Source organism: Lampris incognitus, chromosome 9, assembly GCF_029633865.1.
Source record: "Lampris incognitus isolate fLamInc1 chromosome 9, fLamInc1.hap2, whole genome shotgun sequence".
Classification (NCBI taxonomy): Eukaryota; Metazoa; Chordata; class Actinopteri; order Lampriformes; family Lampridae; genus Lampris; species Lampris incognitus.
The window spans coordinates 56,842,185-56,862,574 of NC_079219.1; the positions used below are offsets into that span (position 1 = coordinate 56,842,185).

General features: G+C 55.3%; 1 protein-coding gene across 1 annotated transcript; it reads left to right on the plus strand.

Annotated features, from left to right (window-relative positions):
• The first annotated feature begins 1,410 nt into the window (after nt 1–1,410).
• On the plus strand, nt 1,411–17,802 carry chrnb2 (cholinergic receptor, nicotinic, beta 2). The gene is given in 17 exon segments (XM_056286500.1): nt 1,411–1,575; nt 2,565–2,609; nt 6,056–6,165; nt 12,162–12,333; nt 12,335–12,388; nt 12,390–12,585; nt 12,588–12,614; nt 12,617–12,688; nt 12,691–12,795; nt 12,798–12,848; nt 12,851–12,925; nt 12,928–13,043; nt 13,045–13,211; nt 13,213–13,237; nt 13,239–13,292; nt 17,651–17,726; nt 17,729–17,802. Coding segments are annotated over 17 exon segments (1,584 nt in total).
• The last annotated feature ends 2,588 nt before the right edge of the window (nt 17,803–20,390 follow it).

Consider the following 20,390-nt stretch of genomic DNA (forward strand, 5'->3'; position numbering starts at 1 on the left):
GGGGGGTTGATTATATCTCTTTCTTCCCCCTTCCTGTGTGACAGCTCGGTCTGACCCCTGACCCCTCCGTAGACATGACAGCTGCAGATGAGAGGGATGGAGGGGAGAAACACAAGAGTGGGGGGACAGGAGTGCGATACGGGAGGAAAAGGGAGAGACAGAGGGGAGGGAAAGACGGTGCGAGAGACGGGAAGAGAGGGAGAGGATGGCGACGAAGACATCAGACCGGCTGACTCACTCACATGTTGTCAGATCTTGTGGTCTTGAGGTGTGTATCCGGCCTGGCTGCCGCGCTCCAGCCGGCACGGATGACTAATGCTACGGTTCATGGACTCTGCATCCTCCGTACACATGGATAGCCAGCGCATGATACCGGACGTAGCCAACCAAATCAAAAGCGGGATGGGGTGGGGGGATGGGGGTGGAGGGGGTTGCTCAACAATCCCACTTATGTCCGTCGTTGTATGTTTCTGCTGTATAACACAAACGCGTGTTTTTTTTTTTCCAAGGCCAAGCAAAGCTTCAGGGGCCACAGCTGGTTTGCCCCAAGATGAAGGCGCACATAGGGGCAGCACGGTGGCGCAGCGGTTAGCGCTGTTGCCTCACAGCAAGAAGGTCCCGGGTTTGAACCCCCGGGGTTGTCTCCAACCTTGGGGGGGGGGGGAGGGGGAATCATCCCGGGTTGTCCTGTGTGTGGAGTTTGCACGTTCTCCCCATGTCTGCGGTGGTGGGATTTCTCCGGGCGCTCCGGTTTCCCCCACCATCATGAAAGATATGCATGCTGGGTTAATACTCCTGTCTGTGCCCCTGACCGAGGCCCGGCAAGACGAACCTGTGGCCCGGACCCGTCCCACACCCGACACTTTCATCCGGCCCACATACCGCGTGGAAGGATGGCACTTGAGCGGTCCGCTCCTGTTTGCCGGATCTGGGCCAGAACCAAGCCATAGCAATGCTGCATGTGCCACATATTTGCCAAAGGTGGACCATATTTGTTTGGTGATATTTGGGCCATATTCAGCATTTACCACACGGGGCCACTTCAGGGTCACATCCAGACCACATGTTGCCCAGAGCGCCGCATGTTTGCCAAAAAAGGCCCACATGTGATTTGGCACATTTGGGCCATATTTGCTGTTATACATGGGGGCCACTTCAGGCTCACATCCATTTTGTCAGGGCCAGAAGAAGGCCCGCCAGTGCCGCATCACCGCCTGAAGTGGCCCACATCCGGATGCTATGTGGGGTTGGACCCCAGGTGCTGCATGGCGGTAGCCCCCTGCCCCTAGCTACACAGCTAGGATGGGACAAATGCAGAGCACAATTACCCTACGGCACCAACAGAGTATATCAAAATCTAAACAAACAAACAAACAAACAAACAAATAAACAAATAGAAACACTGCATGCATGCTGGTGTGTCATTGCAGGTAGCTTCGGGCAGACACAGAGGAGCGGCTGGTGGAGCACCTCCTAAATCCGGCCCATTACAACAAGCTGATCCGCCCGGCGACCAACGGCTCGGAGCTGGTGACCGTGCAGCTGATGGTGTCGCTGGCTCAGCTCATCAGCGTGGTGAGTGCGCTCTTCCGGGAGGCCTGGAAGTCCGAACCTGTCCGAACCCTACCGCTCACAGAACAACTCGATTTGACTTCATCGCCATTAAAGGATCATCCCGAGTTTTGTGCACAAAGCCTTTGTGTTCGTGGTTTTTGCCATGGTGCGTATCGGTTGTGGTATCGGTTTTATTCGCCGGTATCGTTTTGGAGATGTTGCCCACGAGACCGTGGGTCATCCTCCTTCGGTTTTCACGTCCAGTTATGTGGTTTGGATAATTGGGTTAAATTGCACTTATTGGACCGTGTCCGATGCTCGTGCTGTATTGTGTGACACCAAAAGACGCCAATGTGAAGGTGAGTCCAACGGTGTCCACATCCGCACGATGTGAAGGGTGAGTCCAGCGGTGTCCAACATCTGCACCATGACGCTAGCTGCCATACCATAACCGACACGTGTAGTGGGCAAAACACAACGAAAATAACGCCCAGATCATAAGAAAAGACGGATTGGGCGTCCAGGTAGCATGGCGGTCTATTCCGTTGCCTACCAACACGGGGATCATCGCCGGTTCGAATCCCTGTGTTACCTCCGGCTTGGTCGGGCGTCCCTACAGACACAATGGGCCGTGTCTGCAGGTGGGAAGCTGGATGTGGGTGTGTGTGTGTCCTGGTCGTGCACTAGCGCCTCCTGTGGGCCTGAAGTGGCCCACATCTGGGTGCTATCTGGGGTGTGCGGACATTTTATGAGCCCCCATGAGGAAAAGGGTCTATTTTAGGGTTAGGACTTGGTTTTAGGGTTAAGGTTGGAATTAGGGCTAGGTTAAGGTTAGGCATACAGTTAAGGTTAAGGTGAAGGTTAAGGTGAAGGTTAAGGGATGGGGAATGAATGGAGTCAATTAGGGGCCCCCACAGTATAGGGCGACATGGTGTGTGTGTTGTACTGTTTGTTTATGTCTGTGTGTTGACAATACGCTATGACTTACGTATGTCCGTCTTCTTCTGCAGCATGAAAGAGAGCAGGTGATGACCACCAATGTCTGGCTGACCCAGGTGAGATCTTCTTCTTTAATCAACTTCTGCACATCATTCACCCTTTCTTTTTTTCCTGATGCGGGGAGGTTTAGAGAGATAACAGATGAAGAGACTGTGGTGCACAAAGTGGGTTAAATGTTGGAGTTCTGTACGGTTTTGCATGTGTACAGTGATACGTTCATGTGTAATCACATTAAGGCTCCTACAGCTTCTCTCGCGGTTAATGAAGTGCACTGTGCCATTTAACCATTTCCTCATAAACCTCATCATTGTGCATGGTTTACGCTCATTTAATTACGTACAGCGCGCCGTATCTATTGGCTGAACACGAGCAATGAGCCAGTAATGTGAAAGGTGTAGCATCTCTGGTTTCCCTACGTTCTGTGGTGGATCTGGCCCAGTCTACCCAGACAGCGAAGAGTCTTTGGCCCAAATATGGCCCACATCTGCAGTGATCCTACAACCCACATTTGGCCTTGAATGATGGCGTTGACTCAGGGTGAGTGTGGCCGCCTCAACTCAGCTACATCTGGCTCACACAATATGTGCCGTAACCGAAGTCAGGCCCGGCTTGTGACATTTGGGCCACCACGTCTGGCCCAAACAACAGTTGCCGGTGCCGTAACTGAGGCGTAAGTACCGAAAGTGCCCCAGATTAGGCCCAAACGTGTCTGCTGTCTGGGTAAAGTCTGCCTTCCTCATGTCCACAATACGACGCCATCCACAGCAGCTCTGGAAGCTGACAAGTCGAAGGCGCTCATAGCAACCGAGACGTCAAACCGGCCGAGTTCTGACGCCAAACACAGAAACACATCAGCAGTCAGGAACACTTTGTCGTTTCATTTCGTGTGTCGGAACACGGGCTAGCAGTTAGCTTAGCCTGCCCCGCTTCCAGTCCTGTCAGACCGCCCTCGTGTCTCCTCCTCGGGCACAGCTCAGGCCGGGCCGTAGTCCCTGGGCCCACAGGATGCAGAGGACCAAGCTGTGCCAGCCGGTCCAGCGCCAGCTCTCCCAGCCACCAAACCAAGACAAAACTTAGACGTGGACAAAGACACTGCATGGACGGTACCGGGCGAGGCCGCCGCAAACGTGAATTCGCGCCGCCGTCTTACCACACCGGAAGGGGAAAGGACACGTTCGCTCAAAACACGGAAACAAATTTTGTACACAGGGAAACAGATTTCTCCGTTTCACTGGTGCGAGCTTTGAACTTGAGCGTTGAACTTCTACGGTTGTGAACAGGCTACGTCCCAGACAGCATCCGGATGTGGGCCACTTCAGGCTATGGTGCGGCACTGATGGCCTTCTTCTGGCCCTGACAGAACGGATGTGAACCTGAAGTGGCCCACATGTATAATACCAAATATGGCCCAGATATGCAAAATCAAATGTGGGCCTTTTTCGGCAAAAACAAGTGCCCTCATTCCACGCGGTATGTGGGCCGGGTGAAAGCGTCGGTGTGGGACGGTCCGGCCACAGCGGTTTTGCTATCTGGGGATGGTGAGGTGGGTCATATCTTTGCTCACCTGTTGCATAATGTCACTAGTAAATACCAGCAGGCGTTGCAGAATACTAGTGACGGAAACGAGGCAAATCCAGAACTCTGCATTCTAAACGGCCTCTAAACGGTTTCTTGAAGGCCCGTGACGGGTCACCCCTCAACATCTGTCTCGGGGTCCGCGGCAAACAATGCCTCGATTACAGCAAGCGGATACTTAAAAATGGCAGATGTCACTGGGCTGGGTATACCTACTACAGTTCCACTTAAACATCCGTGTCCGGTGCCGCCCTGGTGGCCGGGCGGAAGAAACCGCCGTTCTGGCGACCCGCTCGCCACGTGGCTGGGAGGTTCGTGTCCCAGACTCGCCGTAACCGGTCTCGGCCAGAGTGTCCACGGGGTCATTAGGCCACCCTTAACCGAGGGACAGTGGGTGTAGATCGGTGTAGCGTTCGGGGGACTCGTCGTTCTCCGGCGACCCCTCTGGCACACCCGGGCGCCTGCGGCCAAGCAACCGGAAGCCTCCTCCCTACGTCTCCTTCGCGGCCTGAAGGTGACGCAATCCCTGCGAGGAGGCCTCAGCGTGCGGAAGCTTGTGTTACGACTTTCTCCTTCCTGTGGAAACGTGAGCCGGGGGAGTTATTCCGCAAGAGTTCCCGCCGCATGCCGTTGGGTTAATAGGGTGGGATAAGGGGGAAAACTAGAAATAAATTATGATTTTTTAAAAATGTCCTTGTCTTGTTTGCTCGAGGAGGGGCCGCGCCGCGCTCTAGCTCGGTTTGTTGTCGTCATTCACATCGGTGAACAACAGAGGTCAGCGTTCAGGTAGACCTTCATATCTAAGAATACTGTGACCTCTGACCGAGCTCTCATACATGGGTGGCTCTTTCCGAGTCTACAGCTGGGGCCCACCATACAGTAGAGCATGTAGGCACACACACACACACAGACCCACACACAGACACACACACAGACACACACACCATCTACACATGCGCCCACGAGAGCAGGTGTGTGTCCCCTTATTGCTGGAAGTTGCACCGCGAATCTGGGTCCAAAGATAATTCTGTTATGAAATGAACCAGAATCGACCACGTGACGGTTTTCTAAAGGCCTCGAAAATGACATGCACACCAATACCCCATCTCCATACTCTCTCTCACACACACACACACACACACACACACACACACACACACACACACACCGTCCTATAGACCCGAACGCCGACATGCTGAGAGCCACAGCGAGACATTAATGCTCGCAGCTTATGATTGATGACGCGTAACCGGGCGGCCATGGGAGCCCTACGGACTCCTCGCTACGAGGACGCGGCGGAGCCAAGGACGGCTGTCCTGAGCCAAGACACGCCGTAATCACCGCAGTCCATCACCGTCGCTGCGGCCGACCCAACGCGGGGGGCGCTATAGAGCCAGCGCGGCCGGACCACGGCCCGTCCGGAGACGGAGCCGCCGCCACGGGTCAGGAGGGCCCCGGCGCCTCGACCTCGGACGGCGACCCACGACGAACAAGGGAAGAGCTGCTGTTTTGTACAAGGGGTGTCAGAGGGGGGCGCTAGAGGGGCTGCTGGTCCACATATATGTCCTCTGGGGGGGGTTTTAAAAGACCGTTTAGAGTCGGGGTCAAAATGAGCCCTCCTGTCTCGCGTTGGCTAACGGATGGTGGAATGATACAAACTTTAAGGACTGTCTGCACAGGGCCCCCCCTCCCCCCGCCCCCCCCCGGCTTATGTGGCCTTCAACACAACAGAGAGACAGACAGGGTGGTCAATAAACAGACAAATAAGCTGACGGACAGACGAACGTCTCCGTTGTCCTCTCGAGACGTCTCGTCGCCGCCGTGCGATTGGCGGACGGGTGATTAAGCCTTGCATTTTTCTTCTTCTTCTTCTTCTTCTTCTTCTTCTTCTTCTTCTTCTTCTTCTTTTTATTTAATCGGCCCCCAGGAGTGGCAGGACTACCGTCTGACTTGGGTCCCCGAGGAGTTTGACGGGATGATGAAGGTCAGGCTGCCCTCAAAACACATCTGGCTGCCTGACGTGGTGCTCTACAACAAGTGAGTCACCCTAACACCCCCACCCACCCACCCCACCCAACTTGCACCATCCCATCGCACACAGCATGATGGCAGGATGGGGCAACACAGAAACATAGGTGGGCACCTACACACATGCACACAATATGTGCTCAAACAGCTTCTACCTGCAGACCTTTCCATGTCTACATCCTCCATATCTATCTATCTATCTATCTATCTATCTATCTATCTATCTATCTATCTATCTATCTATACATATAGATAGATATATAGAAATAAATGTACACATATTCCTTTTTGCAAGGAAGGCCGGAGCCAACACAGTGTCCTGACACGATCTCTTCCATCAGCGTATGCCGGCTTGCAAACATTTTGATGAAGTTGCTTTAGTCTTAGGCCAACTGGGACAACATCATTGTCTCCGCGCTGCCAGGAACTCCTCCGAGTGTCTGAGAGACGAATCTGCCGCACTTGGCTGAGCTCCCCCCACCTCCACCTACCCACCCTCCACCTATCCACCCTCCACCCATCCGTCTTCATTATGCTAGCTAGCACGTTGCTGCACATCCGGGCTCCCCAAGACACATCAGCTCCCACTGAAGGCTGGACAGACTCACACTGCACGCACGCACACACAGACACACACTCTCTCTGCACACTCACATGACAAACTTGTCCTTTCCTCCGTCTTTCAGCTTGGGAGATGTGTTGTGTGTGTGTGTGTGTGTGGGGGGGGTGTGCTTCCCAGCCTATACGTCTGTTTATATGTCTGTGTTCAGCTGATGAATGACTGACAGGTCTGCTGTTGCCTCAAGCACTGCCTGCAGAGCCTTGACCCACAAGTCAGGGACTTCCCTCAGTATGAAACCCTCATCTGCAGCATACCTGAAACCCTCACCTGCAGGATACCTGAAACCCTCATCTGCAGCATACCTGAAACCCTCATCTGCAGGATACCTGAAACCCTCATCTGCAGCATACCTGAAACCCTCACCTGCAGGATACCTGAAACCCTCACCTGCAGGATACCTGAAACCCTCATCTGCGGCATACCTGAAACCCTCATCTGCAGGATACCTGAAACCCTCATCTGCAGCATACCTGAAACCCTCATCTGCAGTATACCTGAAACCCTCACCTGCAGGATAACTGAAACCCTCATCTGCAGTATACCTGAAACCCTCATCTGCAGAATAACTGAAACCCTCATCTGCAGGATTCCTGAAACCCTCGTCTGCAGGATTCCTGAAACCCTCATCTGCAGGATAACCTGAGCTCCAATACCTGATGGCCAACTCTCAGTTAGCCAATAATGAGAGCCAAAATCAATTCAAATTTACCTTCACAGCTCTTTCTAAAGACGTACTGTGATTGGTTTGTTCACAAACCAATCACAGGGTAAGAGGAGATTAAAAACTTTGATTGACAATGAATTTAAAAAGCGTGCTTAACGGTGCTGAATGGAAAGTGTGCATGTCGGACTTCTGCATCCGTGAGATATCTGATGGGCGTGCGGGGGGGGGGGGGTCTGGCCGGCCTTCTCCTGTTTCCCCCTCCCTCTCCTGCCCTTACTAAAAGATCCCGGATCCTCTAGGCACGGACAAACCGATCTGTTTCCCCCATGCACGCTTTATCCCCCCCCCCACCCCACCCCCCTACCCCACCCCGCCCCCCGTGTTCCTCCAACTGCCCCTCCGCCGCCTCCAACGCCCGCTTGTCAGTCACATTAACGGGAGGATTAGCTCCTCACAGCACAGCAGTTTCTGCAGCCACTAAATGGCTCGTGGACTCCTTGCCTATTAAAATAAGAATTAATTAGAGTAGATATACTGCCAGTCTTTAATGGGTTCTGTTACTCAAGTTGCACTAAAAAGCGCCGCGGGCTGTAGACGGGGCGTTCTCGAGCTGGATGGGTAAGTTTTATAGCCACAGCAGAAGAAATTGCCCACAGATTTTTTTTTTCTTTTTATTGCTGTTGCAAGTTTCTGGCATTCTGATGGTGGGGGGGGGGGAAGGGGGGGGACACAAAGGAGGGCAGCCGGACACGCTGGCGTGAGATTTATTAAACTAACAGCTCCTCCAAAGCGGCGCGCGGCTTTATTACAGAGGCCGTGTTGACAGGCTGCCGCGGTCCGTGATAATCCCCGCAAAGCGACAGCTCACCGGCTTCTGCAAGTGGCACACGCCGCACACGCCGTCAGTGCTGCCATGACGTCCCCAGGCCTCTCCTCTGCGTGCTGACACGCACGCGCGCACGCGCGCATACACACATGAACACGCGCGTGCATGCACGCACGCAGTCACAGACACGCGTACGCACGCACACATTCATACACACAAACACATGCATGCACAAACGCGCGCGTGTACACACAAACACGCTAACACACGCATACGTGCACAAACACACGCGCGTGTTCGCATGCACGCACGCACAGTCACAGACACGCGTACGCACGCACACATTCATACACACAAACACATGCATGCACAAACGCGCGCGCGTACACGCAAACACGCACGCACACAGTCGCAGACACGCACGCGTGCGCACACGCACGCACGCACACACATACACAGACACACACGCATGCACGAACGCGCGCACACAAACACGCACGCACTCAGACACACGCGTGCGCAGAAACAAACATGCGCATACACACAAACGCACGCACTCAGTCACGCTCGCGTACACAAAAAACACGCACGCACGCACGCACTGTAACGATCACGGATGAATAGACTTACTTACTAGCCCACACGCACGCGCGCACGCACACACACCCCACACACACACAACACATCACGCACACACACGCATGTGTGTGCGTGTGCGCGCGCGCGCGTGTTAGTGCAAACAGACAGGAGTTTATTACATCGGGGTTCCCGGTTGCCCGCAGCTAAACCACTCGTGTGCTGAAAATAACACAGTCACATCTTCCAGGGAGGCAGTAACCTCCTCCTCCTCCTCCTCCTCCTCCTCCTCCTCCTCCTTAACGCTGCGGTGCTGGAGATCACCACGTGTTTAGCCGACGCCTACACTGGCCCCGGCCACCGCGTCTGTGTCTGATCAGCCCAAACCCCAGAGAGCAGCCCGACAGGAAGCAGAGTGTTTGGCTCGTTTCATTCTGAATGGGCGCCGTGGGCACCTGCTCCTCCGCTACTGGTTGGACTCGAACCCGCAGTTCAGCTTTCCGTGTCTCACTACCTGTTGCTGAAGTGGGGGGGGGGGGGGAGCACATCTGCTTTTTTAGCCACAGTTTTGTTTCCTCTTCGGATTCGTTGTCATCTGCCTGGTTCTTCTGCATTTGGGCACCACGGTGACAACACGAAACTTGCTGCACCGCGTCATCCACCCCTGCCAGTCCTTCCCACGCAGCCATTCCCTGCCAGTCCTTCCCACGTCATCCATCCCAGCCAGTCCTTCCCACGTCATCCATCCCCTGCCAGTCCTTCCCACGTCATCCATCCCAGCCAGTCCTTCCCACGTCATCCATCCCAGCCAGTCCTTCCCACGTCATCCATCCCAGCCAGTCCTTCCCACGTCATCCATCCCAGCCAGTCCTTCCCGCGCAGCCATTCCCTGCCAGTCCTTCCACGCAGCCATTCCCTGCCAGTCCTTCCCACGCAGCCATTCCCTGCCAGTCCTTCCCGCGCAGCCATTCCCTGCCACGCAGCCATTCCCTGCCACGCAGCCATTCCCTGCCAGTCCTTCCCGCGCAGCCATTCCCAGCCAGTCCTTCCCACGCAGCCATTCCCAGCCAGTCCTTCCCACGCAGCCATTCCCTGCCAGTCCTTCCCACGCAGCCATTAAAACGCGGGACGCCGGAGTCTTGAGCCGGGTGTTCGTGGATTTGGTATCGTCTTAAATATGCCTGTGAATGCATGTACCGCTAAAACCCATACGACCCACAGGAGCGTTTCCTAAATTAAATTAGCGCCCCTACCGGCGGCAGGAGATATGCCACAACAGATAATGTTGGCCTCTGTGCGTTGTGGCTAATAAAGGTAAGCCGTCAGTAAATAACGATAAAAGCAACGCGAGAACAACAGACTATGCAGTCAGAGCGATTTTGTGTTGTTTCGCCGCCCAGTAGTAACCAAGACTGCTATTGGCAGCACGGCCGCTAGAGGTCGCTCCACTTTAAAACGTAACTATAGGTCGTAATAAACTGCTGGTATACAAACGACCTACGGGGTCGTTTTTTTTTGGTGGAGGACAGTCTCAACATCTTAGACGCAAAACTCTTAGAGACCGGATCTCCGTGTATTAACCCTCTCGGTCCGGGTGTCTCACTGAGCCAGCCTGACCCGGCCTGACCCGGTCTGACCCGGCCTGACCTGTGAGCTCTGGTTCTCGTCTAGACCGCATGTTCATTTGAGTCGCACTTCCCTTCCCTGTGCAGATGTGTGTTGCCTTTCCGCCCCGCCCCCCCCCCCGCAGATTCAGTATAGGACCTCTGCTGGTGCACATCTGCTTTTATCTGTGCACGAGCTCTTGCGTTTTTCCTGTAGAAACAAAAAAAGTAGGCACGGGCAACTTTTCCGAACTCGAACCTGTGTGTGTGTGTGTGTGTGCGTCGTGTTGTGTGACTGTTGTGTTTCTGTGAGTGTGTGTGTGTGTGTGTGTGTGTGTGTGTGTGTGTGTGTGTGTGTGTGGTGGTGTGAGTGTGCAGCATATGTGCGTCACTGCTGTAAGTGTAGATTCAACTGTCCTTCTGTTTTCTTTTTCACCGATCTGATCAAATACCCTATACCCTGTGTGTGTGCGTGTGAGTGAGAGAGGGGGGGAGAGGGGGGAGAGAGAGGGGGAGAGAGGGGGGAGGAGAGAGAGGGGGAGAGAGAGAGAGAGTGAGAGAGTGAGAGAGAGAGTGAGAGAGGGGGGGAGAGTGAGAGGGGGGGAGAGAGAGTGTGAGAGAGGGGGGGGGAGAGAGAGAGAGGGGGGAGAGAGAGGGGGGAGAGAGAGTGAGAGAGAGGGGGGAGAGAGTGTGAGAGAGAGTGAGAGAGAGGGGGAGAGAGTGAGAGGGGGGGGGGGGGGGGGGAGGTGAGAGGGGGGGGGAGAGAGTGTGAGAGGAGAGAGTGAGAGAGAGAGGGGGAGAGAGATGAGAGAGAGGGGGAGAGAGTGAGAGAGAGGGAGAGGAGAGAGAGGAGAGAGAGAGGGAGAGAGAGGTGGAGGGGGAGAGTGAGAGAGTGAGGGGGGGGAGAGAGAGTGAGAGAGAGAGAGTGAGAGAGGGGGGAGAGAGAGTGAGAGGAGAGGGGGGGAGAGAGAGTGTGAGAGAGAGTGAGAGAGAGGGGGAGAGAGAGTGAGAGAGAGGGGGGAGAGAGTGTGAGAGTGAGAGTGAGAGAGAGGGGGAGAGAGAGTGAGAGAGAGAGGGGGGGAGAGAGAGTGAGAGAGAGGGGGGAGAGAGAGTGAGAGAGAGAGAGTGAGAGGGGGGGTGCTTGTGGTTAGTCCAATGACGATGAGATGCAGATAAAATCGCCACTTGGGGCGTCGGGTAGCGTGGCGGTCTATTCCGTTACCTACCAACACGGGGTCGGCGGTTCGAATCCCCGCCATGTTACCTCCGGCTCGGTCGGGCGTCCCTATATGGTCACAATCGGCCGTGTCTGCGGGCGGGAAGCCGGATGTGGGTATGTGTCCTGGTCGCTGCACTAGCGCCTCCTCTGGTTGGTCGGGGCACCTGTTCGGAGGGGGGGTGCTTGGGGGGAATAGCGTGATCCTCCCACGCGCTACGCCCCCCTGGCGAAACTCCTCACTGTCAGGTGAAAAGAAGCGGCTGGCGACTCCACGTGTATCGGAGGAGGAGGCATGTGGTAGGTCTGCAGCCCTGCCCGGGTCGGCAGAGGGGGCGGAGCAACGGCCAGGACGGCCCGGAGGAGTGGGGTAGCTGCCCCCCCCACCCCCCCCCCCCAAAAAAATCACCACTAAATGTAACTATTTACCTCTCACGTCCATCTCTTCCTTCTCATGCCCCCCCCCCCTCCTCCTTGTTTCCTGCCCTGCTTCTCAGTGCCGACGGGATGTACGAGGTGTCCTTCTACTCCAACGCCGTGGTGTCGCACGACGGCAGCATCTTCTGGCTGCCCCCGGCGATCTACAAGTCCGCCTGCAAGATCGAGGTCAAGCACTTCCCCTTCGACCAGCAGAACTGCACGCTGCGCTTCCGCTCGTGGACCTACGACCCGCACGGAGATCGACCTGGTGCTGCGCACCGACGTGGCCAGCATGGACGACTTCAACGCCCAGCGGGGAGTGGGACATAATCGCTCTGCCGGGCCGCCGCAACGAGAACCCGGCCGACCCCACCTACGTGGACATCACGTACGACTTCATCATCCGCAGGAAGCCCCTCTTTTACACCATCAACCTCATCATCCCCTGCGTGCTCATCACCTCCCTGGCCATACTGGTCTTCTACCTGCCGTCGGACTGCGGGAGAAGATGACCCTGTGCATCTCCGTGCTGCTGCCCTCACCGTCTTCCTGCTGCTCATCTCCCAAAATCGTCCCCCCCACGTCCTGGACGTCCCCCTGGTGGGGAATACCTGATGTTCACCATGGTCCTCGTCACCTTCTCCATCGTCACCAGCGTGTGCGTGCTCAACGTCCATCACCGCTCGCCCACCACGCACACCATGCCGCCCTGGTCAAGGTGGTCTTCCTCAACAAGCTCCCCGCCTTGCTCTTCATGCGCCAGCCCCGAACAGCTGCGAGCGCCAGCGGCTGCGGCAGAGGAGGCGGGCCCAGGAGCAGAAAGAGGGGGGGCGGGTCGGGGAGGCGGCGGCCTGATGGTGGGGCTTGGACTGGGCGCCGCCGGGGGCAACGGGGGAGGGGGCTCCGCCGGCTTGTTCGGCAAAGAGAACAGCGATCCCTGCACCTGCTACGTCAACCGGGGCGTCCGTCAAGCAGTTCGCGGGGGAGCTGGGCGGTTCGGCGGGGGTGGGCGGGTCGATGGATGGCCTGAACGGGCTCAGGGAGGGCCGCGAGGGAAACTCGGGGAACGTACCCCGGGGGAAACAGGCAACAGGGGGTCCTGTCCTGACCCAGGCCCTGCTGGGCAGGCTGCCCTGGGTTTGAGGAGGCCGTGGGACGGCGTGCGCTTCATCGCCAACCACATGAAGAACGAGGACGACGACCAGAGCGTGAGTATTCTGCTCATATCAGAGGTCCCCAATTACTTTTTAAACAGAGATTTTTCATCTATTTTTCGATATATTACTAGTCTTACCTTTACTAAGAAATTAAAAAAAAAATTTTTGGTAGGGAAATTTAAAAAAAATCTTCCTTCTGGGCATTTCTCCAAAAATTCTCGCGGACCATAAATCAACCTGTCACGGGCCGGACGTGGCCCCGCGGGCCGCCTATTGGAGACCCCTGGCTCATATGCTCCCTAATTAGACAGACTGTCAACGTGTGTTACGCAACAATAACAATCCAGAACATGAATCGTTGCGTCATAGTTAGCCAGGGAAGCTCCGGACGGGTAAGTAGCACAGAAAGTCATACATCACGATGTTAAAGGGACAGAAAATGTAAATGCCTGCACGGGTTGGTGGCTTGTCGTGTTGAGAAGCAGTTTCAGCAGGCTCGGGCCCCATTTATGAGACGTTTGTGAGCGTTTTTTGTCCCCTGTTTGGATGCCACGCTGCAGGCGCCACGTTGTCCGCTGGAAGGACGACGTGGCGCCGTCACACGGACTCAGCGCTGAGACGCTCTACCGGAGACGGGAGAAAACGCGCGAGCCCAAATCGACCTTTGTAGCCAAGATGGCGGCTTACACGTGACTTGCAAAGCAGCGAGTACGAATCCAGTGGTTCTCCACCTTTTTGGGGGTCCTGGACCCCCTGCGTATTTTTGGTACGGACCCCTTGCAATTACACCACGGACCACTAGGGGTCCGCGGACCCCCGGTTGAGAAACACTGTATTAGACTAACGGCGTCGCGGCGAGAGCAGGAATTGAGGCCCCAAATGCAGACGTGGAGACAGGTGAAACAAAAGACCCCGCCCCCCCCCCTCCCTTTTTTCTCCCCAATTATATCCGGCCAATTATCCCCACTCTTCTGAGCCTTCCCGCTCGCTGTTCCAGCCCCTCTGCCGATCCGGGGAGGGCTGCAGGCCACCACATGCCTCCTCCCAGGCGGTTCTCGTTCCCTCGTCGTAGCAGAACGTACGAAAAGTAATGCACTAAAATTTGTATGTGACCCACGAAATCGTGGGACAGGCTGTGATCACGTGACCTGGGCGCTGGCTGTCGTGAAAACAAAAAATGGCGGACGTTCTTTTATTCTCAGTGGAAAATGCGACCCTAACCCGAACCCGAACCCGAACCCTATGTTACAAATCATCAAATCTTACAGAATCCTAACAAGTGACTTTGGTAACAAGCTACTCTGCAAAACGTTGATCAGTCAAATTTGTCAAACACTGTTTTTCTTGTTGGCAAAATCGACTGGTTTCATGGCAAACTAGCTATTTAAATCCCCAATTTCCGCACGTACCCTTACCTGTGGTGGAGGGAGGTAGCCTCACCTGTAGGTGGAGGGAGGTAGCCTCGCCTGTAGTGGAGGGAAGTAGCCTCGCCTGTAGTGGAGGGAGGTAGCCTCGCCTGTAGTGGAGGGAAGTAGCCTCGCCTGTAGTGGAGGGAGGTAGCCTCGCCTGTCGTGGAGGGAGGTAGCCTCGCCTGTAGTGGGAGGAGGTAGCCTCGCCTGTAGTGGAGGGAGGTAGCCTCGCCTGTAGTGGAGGGAGGTAGCCTCGCCTGTAGTGGAGGGAGGTAGCCTCGCCTGTAGTGGAGGGATGTAGCCTCGCCTGTAGTGGAGGGAGGTAGCCTCGCCTGTAGTGGAGGGAAGTAGCCTCGCCTGTAGTGGAGGGAGGTAGCCTCGCCTGTAGTGGAGGGAGTAGCCTCGCCTGTAGTGGAGGAGGTAGCCTCGCCTGTAGTGGAGGGAGGTAGCCTCGCCTGTAGTGGAGGGAGGTAGCCTCGCCTGTAGTGGAGGGAGGTAGCCTCGCCTGTAGTGGAGGGAAGTAGCCTCGCCTGTAGTGGAGGGAGGTAGCCTCGCCTGTAGTGGAGGGAAGTAGCCTCGCCTGTAGTGGAGGGAGGTAGCCTCGCCTGTCGTGGAGGGAGTAGCCTCGCCTGTAGTGGAGGGAAGTAGCCTCACCTGTGGCTACCAAAATGCCGGTACTTTGCAGTAATGGAAAACGAAAAAAGGGCGAGTCGAGCCGAGTCCAGTCCAGTCCAGTCCAGTCCAGTCCAGTCGAGCCGGTACCACGTAGTGGAAAAGGGGCATGTATAGATACACAGAAACTTGACTGAATATCAACAGCAGCTTCGGGGCAAACGGGTAATAAACAGGACGGGATTCCGGGCTGGATGGTGTTGTCTGAGCGGGACAAGACACGCGAGGTGGAAAACCAGAGCTGGACTTGCGGGAACTGGGTGCTGTGACAAACAGCGTCGTTTAATGCAGGAAAAAGGTGTAAAAACACGGTTTGACGTACTGGCCTATGACGCCATTACTTGGCGTCTCACTCGCTGTGTGCAGAGCTGGCATGATGTCAGAGAATTTACACGCGAGAGCCGGGTCGGGGGCGGGGGAGGGGGGGTCACACGCGAGAGCCGGGTCGGGGGCGGGGGAGGGGGAGTCCTCGGGGGGGGCTCTCTGAGTGGTTTAGAAAAGTTTCATTGGCAGCGTTAATGAAATCATCCCGATGAGGGAATTCAGCTTCAAAAGCACTGATGTGGGGACACTGATCGTTTGGCTATTTGATCTCTTTGGTTTCAGTCATCCGCACGATTCGTTAGTTTTGCATCATCATCACCTCCCTAACGGTGTTTCCGTCACGTGTTTGCGTCTCTTTACCGTGTTGCTGCACAGCAGTGCCGTGCAGCTCCGGCATTTTACCGAGCATGTGCGAACGAGACGGATCGGGCAACCCGTCACAGGCCTCGGAATATTAAGCAGGAGTTGTAATTATAGCCGCTGGGTGACGTGAGCATAGCGAAGGAGCACGACTGGGTTCTCCTGGCCCAGGAAGACAGGAGCGGAGTCTGAGAAAAGGAGGACAGCCGCTGTGTTCCTCTTTTTCCCCCGAGGCCTCGCAGGGGAGCAGCTTTTTCTCCTGCAGCGAAAAAGGCCCTGACGCATGGAATTAGCCGTACTCTGTAATTCTGTCCATCATTCTCCCTAGTTACCTCACACCGTCGCCATGCCGACCGCCTCGAAGGCCTCCCCTCGCTTGTCTTGGTACGGAGTGCATCAGTAACCCCCCCCCCAACCACCCACCTATTCTGTAACCCCCCCTCACCCTCCTCCTCATCAGGTCTCGTCGGTACTCTGTAATTCTGTCCATCATCCTCCCTAGTTACCTCACACCGTCGCCATGCCGACCGCCTCGAAGGCTTCCCCTCCTGTCTTGGCATGGGAGTGCATCAGTAACCCCCCCCCAACCACCCACCTATTCTGTAACCCCCCCTCCCCTCCTCCTCATCAGGTCTCGTCGGTACTCTGTAATTCTGTCCATCATTCTCCCTAGTTACACACACCGTCGCCATGCCGACCGCCTCGAAGGCCTTCCCCTCCTGTCTTGGCATGGGAGTGCATCAGTAACCACCCCCAACCACCCACCTATTCTGTTACCCCCCTCCCCTCCTCCTCATCAGGTCTCGTCGGGTACTCTGTAATTCTGTCCATCATTCTCCCTAGTTACCACACACCGTCGCCATGCCGACCGCCTCGAAGGCCTCCCCTCCTGTCTGGCATGGGAGTGCATCAGTAATCCCCCCCAACATATTTTGTAAGCCCCCCCCAATCAGGTCTCGTCTACACAGGGGTGTCCAGCGTCAGCCCGAACTCCCCCTTGTTCCTCGCTTCCTCTCATCTCTACCGCTCACGCCGCCCTTGGCCGTCCTCCTTGACCTGTGCTGGACCTCATCAGTGCCGTGTGGCAAAGCGAGTCTCCACTCCCCATTAACCCTTAACCTCCATTAACCCTCGACATAGGCTAAAGGCAGAGGAGAGAGAGAGAGAGAGAGAGAGAGAGAGAGACAAACTAGGTGGGAGATACAGAGAGAGCGAAAAAAGAACGAGGGAGAGTTTTGAAGGTGTCAGTCTGTTGACTTCACAGCAACATGACCCGGACTTGACCCGGTCTCAGCCAGGTGCGGACTAATGATAATTCCTCAAGACTTCTTTCAATTAATAATGTCTCTCAAACTTGAAAAACTGAACATGGAGGTCTGAGACATCCCTCCCCAGCCTTGGAGGAGATCCAAAAAAAAAACAAAGCCTAAATAGACACTGGACTCGTCTCCTCAGAATCCTTAAAATCCTGACTCGGCCCGCTAAAGACTCGTTCTGGACTTGAGTAGATCCGGAATACAAGGCTACTGTTGACTTCTTTCTTCTTCTTCTTCTTCTTCTTCTTCTTCTTCTTCTTCTTCTTCTTCTTCTTCTTTTTTTCCCCTCTTTTATAATCCTTCTCTCTCCCCCTCCCAATCCACACAGGTGAGCGAGGACTGGAAGTACGTTGCCATGGTGATCGACCGGCTGTTCCTGTGGATCTTCGTGTTCGTGTGCGTGTTCGAACGGTGGGCATGTTCCTGCAGCCGCTCTTCCAGAACTACACAGCCAAGACCATCACCAGCTCGCCAGGCTGACCAATCACAACCCGCTGACACGCTGACGGACAGCTCCCCACCCAATCAGCACAGCAGGACCGGGGTCGGAACAGGGAAAAGGGGGGAGGAGGGGAATGGGGGGGCGGGGGGGAGTATCTGGGTTTTACTAACGTTTGTGGAACCGGTACCGGAACCGGAACTGAACAGCAACCACACACCCATTACCTTTATAGTAACGTTTTTGTTTTGTTTTTTTTTGTTGCAAAGAACAGAAAAAGGGGTTTACATGAGAGGAGAAGAAGAAGAAGAAGAAGAAGAAGAAGAAGACGAAGAAGAAGAAGAAGAAGAAAAAAACAACGGAGACATCGTCATCTCATTAACCGCAGCCGCCCCCCTCCCCCCCCGCACGCCCGCGCGCGCGCGAGTCGATTAATTAATGCACTCATCTCCCCTTTCTGGCGGAAAGTTCCCTTCCTCCCCCCGCCCTCCGACGGGGGGGGAAGGGAAGCTCGCGAAGTTAGGCCAGCCAATCAGCGCGCTCTACCTCAATCAAGCCGACCGCTCGATTGACGCACGTCCCGCCTCCCACCGCTGCAGAGATTGATTGATGCCGCTGGGAGCCAATCAGAAAGGGAAGGGGAGTTCTAACGCCTTCTTGTTTACCCTTTTCTTTTATTTGTTGCTTTCTCAGATCCGCTACTCCGAGTATATTTGACCGCAGCGTAGCGTTGTGTGTGTGTGTGTGTGTGTGTGTGTGTGTGTGTGTGTGTGTGTGTGTGTGTGTGTGTGTGTGTGTGTAATCCTTAAGCGTCCTCTCTCTCTCTGTATATTATGAGTCCATGCAGGGATCCATTGCTGGTCGGGAGGCCGTGGCGTGTTGCAGGATCCTGTAGACTAAAGAAGAATGTGATAAACTGTACTCTGCACCGCCCGTGGCGCGCACGAACGCTGTAGGTGCACCAGAGAGAGAGAGGGGGGGCAGACATGACCCGGAACATGACCCGGATCATGACCCGGCAGTAAGGACACAGGAGGCGTGACGCGGCGTATTGGTTACTCGGTGCGGGTCAAGAGGGGCCGGTGTATAAATGTCGCATGAGCGGATGTCCGCGTGACACAGGCCTGTACATTAGGCAGCGTGCGGTCAGGGGTGCAGGACCGGAACCACCCCCACCCCCTCCCACCCCCACCCCACCCCGGTAGATTCGGCCAGGACGGAGGAGCGTGACTTTTCTCACGGAAATGAAGCTGTCGTGTGTACCAATATGTAAACTGCACAAGTGTTTGGTTTCCTGTCCTTGCTGTGATTTACGTATCGGGAGTAAGACAGCGTCTCATGACGTCACTTCCTATCTCTCCTCCTCCTCCTCCTTGTGCGGTGTGGAAAGTCACATTGTTATGAGCGCATCTGCACACCAAGTCCATAGTTATTACATGATGTCCTCTGTTCATTTATGTAATGGTCAGAGTCTCTCTCCCCCCCCCCCCCTCTCTCCCCCCTCTCTCCCCCTCTGTGTGTGTGTGTGTTGTGTGTGTGTGTGTGTGTGTGTGTGTGTGCACGACCCCATACCCAATGCATTTTCACATCTGTCGGATGCAGTGTGCAGGAGAGCGTGCTTCCCTCCGTGTCTTCCCAACCCCCCTCTCTCACCCCCCAGCCCCCCACCCCATCTCCCCCTTCTATGTACACATCCAGTTATGTCATTTTACTCCACTTAGGTGACGATGACCTACAATACTTAACCACTTACTCATTAGGGCAGCCCCCCTCCCCCTCCTCCTCTTGGTATCTGATCATTTTGGAGTGGCCGATTTGTCGATTTTAACCGCCTCTCCCTCGTCTTTCTGTCCACCTTTTTTCTTGTTTTTGTTGTTGCCTGTTCTTTATTCGGCACCTCTCCATTGTGGACCCCCGGCTCCGAGGTTCTGAAGGAGGAGGACCACGAAAGCTCACGAAACAAACTATATGCTGTGCAGACACTTACACACACACTTAGCTTGACTCGGCCCTTTATTAAACCGAGCAGGCGCTGCAGGATGGTAAACCGCCCTGAAGGGATTCTGGGGGAGTTGAGCTTTAAATGAAAAAGAAAATGATCAGAAGACAAACAGAAGGCCGAGCACAGACAGGAGTGACGACGGGAGGACGTGCAGGCCCAGACCAGGTAATAAATAAGCCGGCAGACTGGAGCGCCACAGGAGGCGAAGCAGAGCAGACACTGGCATGCACAACGATGACAACAACCATATTTAACACAGGGGAGAACGCTGCAGCAGGGACACAACAGACACGTCTACTGGAGAAGGGGAAAGTAGGACAAACCGGCGGCGGCGGCGAGAGTGAGAGCGATCCAGGAAGAAGGGGGAGGGAAGGAGACGCGGAAGCGGCACGGCGGACTGGGACGAGGAACCGAGAGTGCGGTCATGGAAGTCTCTGCGAGTCTCGTCAAACTCGCCGTCGGTCTGGGACATGACGGAATATTCACATTCATCCGCTCAGTGAGCGGCATGGCACGGCCATGGCCTGGCCTCGCTCCCACTCTCTCTCTCTCTCTCTCCCCCCCCGCCCCCCCCCTCTCTCTCTGCACACTAGAGGATGGAATCACCCGGGGGGGAGGGGGGGGTGT